This window comes from Porites lutea, chromosome 3 (assembly GCF_958299795.1).
Source record: "Porites lutea chromosome 3, jaPorLute2.1, whole genome shotgun sequence".
NCBI lineage: Eukaryota > Metazoa > Cnidaria > Anthozoa > Scleractinia > Poritidae > Porites > Porites lutea.
Window position 1 is genome coordinate 36,638,356 of NC_133203.1, and position 6,000 is coordinate 36,644,355.

Here is a 6,000-nt window from a genome sequence, read left to right on the forward strand (position 1 = left end):
AAGCATTGTTGCGAAATAAATTTGAGGGATGACCGAGTGCCCTTGGAATCTTGCCTTAATTTCGTCTCCTTGGCGCAGACGTACCAGCTTATTTCCGTAGCCGATGTCAATCCCAAACAGACTTAAAGAGAAACTTTCCAGCTTTCTTATTACAAATATAAACACGTACCATGGTATCATTTGATACTAAAGTAATGTTCAAAGACATTTCATTTCAATAGGCAAAGTTCAGAGATCTTTTATAAATTCAAAACGATGTCGTCCTCCGGTAGAATACAAACAATCTGACGGTATTGTTCTCCAAAGCAGGAGCAGCGCCCACAAAAATCATGTCGAGGTACAAATTAGAAAGACAGATTAGAGCAGATACTTGCACTGGTTATGCTCGTTGCTTGGAAAGCAAATTCTTGTAATTTAATGATTGCATTAATGCACCAAAAGGAAGCCAATAAAAATGGGCGGATATCAATGGTTATCTTGCTGATTGCGGTGGCGCAATTCTAACAATAAAGGGAAGTTGGAGGGCCGGGAATCCCTTCCTATTTCGACATGGTATTTTTATATCTAACAAAGTGTGATTATCCTCAGTTGTCTGGTGTTTATAAAGGGCGGATACCCGCCAACAGAGGGTCCATCAAATAATACTGTATATAAATGAAGGCCAATAGGACTAAGGTACACCTTCGTGTTGCGGGGTTTTGCCAGAACACGAGCGAACTTGGCTTTGGAGATCCCTCAGCAGAGTGAATTAACGACAGTTAACATTCTCGAAGGAAGCAAACATGGTGAAACAAGTATACCTGGAAGAAAATTTTGGGCTCTTTTCCCCGAAATATTTGCTGCTTTGCTTTTTGTCATGCCTCGTTATCGCAAGTAAGTTAGATGTGTTCATTTTGTGGGGTTTTCTCTCAATCAGTTTGGTCCAAAGCCTTACATTCTCTTAAATTTTTGGAAGCTACAAAAATAATTGGTATCACCAAAACTTTTATTTGTAATTTGTAATATCTAAACTGGTCAGCACCTGTCGTTATATGAATAATTTGCAGGAATCACGAATTCACATACAAAAAAAATAATTATGACGTGGCACGACCTGTTAAAATCCGTGAACAAAAAAATGATTAAAATCTGCCGAGTAACAAATGATAAAAGGTATAATCAATCAAAAATAACAAATACATCAGACAGTGAAAGGTTACAGTATTTCCACTTTAGGGTCTATCGGATTGAGTCGGAATACATTTTAGAATAAACTACATCTGGACACTGGTGATCTAAACTGCCTCGTGGCGGCATTTTAATTCGCATACGCTCTATGTCTTTTCGCGGCCGAGGATAAACATTCTCCATTTTTCTGCCGGTTTTAGCTGAAAATTTCCTTGCATTATTCTAAAATTAAAGCTAAGACACTTCTGTTTTAGAATGTATTGGGTATATAGGTTACTCTTGGTGCAGGTTTTAATCGCTTTGTTGGCTAGTTTTGCCGCTCAAGTTTTATACGGTTAAGCTAAAAGGTTGTATTGTATTTACAGTTTTTCAACACGAAAAATTGTATCATTTTCGAAATCTTAAGGCCTTGGGTTTGTTCTTAAAATATCCTTAAAATTACGCAAATTTCAGCCTCGATATTCTTATTAAAAATATTCTTTTAAAAATGAGTGTAATCACAGCTTCCTCTTGCCAGGTCACGTTGCTGCCTAAATGCTTGATTGACTCTCGTACAGCTGTCTTTCTGTCCCTTGTAGGTACTCATTCACAAGCATGCAACAGTCCTCAGTTGTTTGGAAGGGATTATACAGGTCAAATCGAATGTCCCTTTTCTGCGCAAATTGTCTCCTGGTTCAGAGATAATAAACCAATTATTAATGGAACGGATGACCTATATCAAATAGAGGAACGGTTAAGCAATGGTAATATTCGTAGCAAGCTTTTCTTCTCCTTTGTCCGCATGCAGCATGCTGGATTCTACACTTGTAAGGCAAATACAAGTCACAACAATACAAGGAGCTGTAAAGTACAAGTTAAAGTTCTCTGTAAGTATTAACTTTCAGGTGGCTTTAACCGAATAACAAATTAGTTGGTGGGTATAATTAAAACCAGCCAGAGGAAAACCCCAAAATTCTGCGACGCTACCACTGGTTTTCCCGCGAAATGACGTCTGAGAAACGAGCGCAGAAGTTCCGACCTGATGACGCATCACTACCCAGATCTGAGCAGTGCTTCTGATTGGTCGTGCCGGGTGGGAAAATTCCTTCAACCAATCAGAATCACTACCCAGATCTAGGGACTGACGCGTCATCAGTATGGAATTTCTGCCTTCGTTTCTCAGACGTCATTTCGCGGGGAAACCAGACGTGGTGTCGCAAAATGTCGGCTGTTTAAGCAGGCTACGTACAAACTTGGAGTCCACAGATATATCTCACCGAATTTATGCAATCTGATAATGTTGGATGTGGCTAAATTGCGTAGTATAACACATGTCAAAGTATAAACATTTTATGCGTGGCCTAAACTCTTTTTAATAAGAAACTTTTTTATATACTAACAATGTGGGTTAAATTAACGAAATTTTAAGGATGCATGACAAAGACGTTTTCGAGTGTCAGTGGAAGTAAGGAAATTCGATACAATATATTCGCAAAACTTTGTCGCATGAACGTTATTATACCATTTAAAAGTGTGGTATCCTTTCCATTTCTAACACAACGATTAAACTGTCACTTGACATGAACAGTATATCAGCAGTTGGCATCAATGATATACGGTATACGGATATCAATGATTTTGAATCCTTCGGCTGTAAGGTTTAAAAGCGAAAGGGCATGTGCGCACAGAAAGCCCCATTTTTCTCCGATAGCATGCCTTACGGAGCGTGCATAACGCTATATGCTGAAGTCTGCACAAATCGGCTCCTGATGTATGACATCATCATCGTATTCTAATGACCTCCGTTTTCGTCCGTCCACACGTGAACGAGAAGCCGGCGTTTTCAAAAACCTCCACTCTGAAGTGCGTTTTTGAAAAGTTGCGTTTTCCGTGACCGGTTTCGCCTGTTACGTGCGGAGGGTAAGCCAAGCAGGAAATAAAAATCTCCGTTACGCTTTCAAACAAAAACGGATACGTGTGGTCGAGGCCACACAAGAATAAAAAACTATTTACTTTATTTGAGTGTCAAGGTATTTAGCACGAAAGTACTAATAAGGGACACTATATTAACGTCTCCTACGGGAGACGGGACCGCCATTTTACATGGTCATCCGAGCCATGTGAAGGTCTAGCAGCTTGAAGTGCAAAGCAAGTACCTTCATGTCTCAGTTATTTTAAGACCCTGAGTATTGGTCCGGTCCCGAATCGAACCCGCGACCTTCCGCTGTGCAGTCAAGCGCTTTACCAACTGAGCTAATCCTGCCGCGGTAAATTCAATTCAGCCTAAAGTCGGCAGAAAAAAAAGCATGCGCAACTTTGTCATGAAAAATATATTAGTGAAGAACGAGTTACATGATCCTGTCATAAAAAAATTGAGCATTGACAACGAAGTTTAGACTCAAGGATAAAAAAAAATTCACCAACGACCTTTTTGTGCGATTCCATCTTAGACTCTTTCAGCTTGGGGCACCGGCACTCCGCTAAAAATGTTTAATCCGCCCTTGAACCTGAAGCCTTGCTTAAGTTCAAATGAAAAATACTTGGCACTTCTTGGGTTTCTCAGTGGTATAGTGACTAGAGCGCCCAAACAAATATTGTGGGGAGGTCTGCATTATTAGTACTATTAAATATTTATGTACCTACTTATTTATTTTTTATTTTTACTTTTCTATTTACTTATTTATTTATTATTTATGCATTCAGTCCAGCACTAGCAAATGACATATCGGAGAATATCACATTTTTCTCTAAATGTAGGTGACACGGATTTTTCCCGCTGGGAAGGTTGATTTACACGGGAAAAAATTGACGTAGCGTTCTTGTGGCGATTTTTCAATTTTTAGCCATCAAAGAATGGTACATAAACTCCTTGACTCTTGCCTGCCTTACGCATCCACTGACTCTCCTGAGAGGGTGTGTTTAAAAAGCGGGGTGTTAGAAACAAAGGCGGGGCGCAGCAAGAGTCGGTAATAAAGGGGGCCGCATGCTTAGGTCTGTCCGGAACGGCTTTAGTGGCTTTAAACTCCAACGAACTCTTGCCTCCAGATGTGTCGGCCGATGGCACAGTTGGTGTCACTAGCTGAGATTGCATAACAAACAAGATAAAACGTTCAAGCTCTGCCACTTGGTGTAACAATAATCTAATACAACTGCATTCTGTATTCAGGTCCCGAGGGCTATATTTCACCAATTTCCAAAAGGGTCAGAGCCAAGGAGTTCTCTTCCACAAGTTTACATTGCTCTGTATTGTCCTGGTCACACTGCTGGTTTGGTCCTGTCGAGTTGACGTGGGAATATGGAAACAGCACCCTCCAAAACAATACTAAGTATACAATTAAGAAGCGTGATAAAAAACGTGAGTGTAGAAATAGACTTCTGGAAGCCGAGTTTTCTCTCGAAATTAACAACCTAACAGCTGGCGATGAGGGAATGTATTTCTGTAAGATGACGTGCGACTTTGAAGAAGAAAAACAAGGAATTCAGTTACGTGTTCAACGCCCAGTTGCTCAATTCACCTAGGAATGGTTCAACCTCTTAAAGGGGCTGTGTCACGGCAGTCCAGTTCATTTTGTTTAATTTTGCCAATTACTCGTCCTCAATCGCTATGGAACTTAAAGTAGGCAAAGAAATTACATGTCAATGACATCCGAGACAAACAAATATGTCTCCTGAGTATTATTTTTGAAGCTGTAAGCAGCAGGGATCAACTTTGAAAAACTGTTAGGCTGAATAGTTTTCAAAAACCCGAATTTCAATCCGTTTCAATCTTCTTCAGTTTTGCCCATCCGTGGCATCTGTTGTTTCTGTTATGTTATTTTAACCTTCCTTTAAAGTTTTAAGCGGTTATTTTTGTGTTTCTCTTAATTTAACGGGCATTTTGTAATTTCCTAATTTGGCTGAATTTCGTGACACAGCTCCTTTTATGTACCCATCCCATTTCCTTTCAACCGCTCCATGGGTGAGTAGCCCATTTTACAGTTTCAAGTGAAAACGAGGCTGGGCCGCGTTGTTCAAAGCTGGGTTATGATAACTCAGGCTTAGTGATATGAAAGTGTAAAAAGCTAATTCAGTTTCATTCTTATTGTCTACAATTTGATGATAGGATGCTCTAAAAAAACGTAGAAAATTATTCGAGAAAATGCTTTTGAACAAAAAAGAAAGTTACCGGGATCAACATTTGAAAAAAAAAAACCCTGGGTTTACTAAGCGTTAATCGGCCCTCGAGCAACTGGGCCCTGGAGTTGGCCATATTTTGATACAACCCTCCCCACTTTCTTAGGTAGATCATGTTGTTCATATGCTAACTAGCATATTTTTAAGCATAATTTTCATAAGAAAAGGAAAGAGGTTTGTATCAAAACAAAGTCAACCTCAGCCTCATCTTCACTGAAAGGCTAGGATTCTAATCCCGCAACTGTAAAATGGTCTATTTCTGACTATGTGATGATGATAAAAATGAGAATTAGAATTCGTTGAAATATTAACTTTGTGATATTTGTTCACTCATTTTATTTGATTTTTTTTTTAACTTTTACTGAAATAAAATTGAAAGACCGGCACTCTCTGTCAGAGCATGTAGAGTTTCATATTATTTCATATTATTATCAAATATGGAGTTTAACCCCTTGGTGACGGCCCATTCTTTATTTTTGGACTGGTTTTCGGCTAATTAGCATAAAAATGGCTAAAAATCGAAAAGGGCATATTTTACGCCTAATCCGGATATGTAATTTGTTATTCGTCTATGCGCATCGCATAACCGAAAATTTGGACTTGTTTTCTTATAAAAGTTATTTTTTCGTAAGGTCTTCTTTAAAAACAGTTTTGTTGCCCAGTTTACCGTCCTTCTTTTGC

General features: G+C 39.1%; 1 protein-coding gene across 1 annotated transcript; it reads left to right on the forward strand.

Moving 5' to 3' along the window:
• The first annotated feature begins 606 nt into the window (after nt 1-606).
• Nucleotides 607-5,698, forward strand: LOC140929680 (cell adhesion molecule Dscam2-like). The gene is made up of 3 exons (XM_073379409.1): nt 607-873; nt 1,746-2,033; nt 4,313-5,698. The coding sequence occupies exons 1-3, from the start codon at nt 783-785 to the stop codon at nt 4,663-4,665; spliced, it is 732 nt and encodes a 243-aa protein (XP_073235510.1). The 5' UTR covers nt 607-782; the 3' UTR covers nt 4,666-5,698.
• Nucleotides 5,699-6,000: the final 302 nt, after the last annotated feature.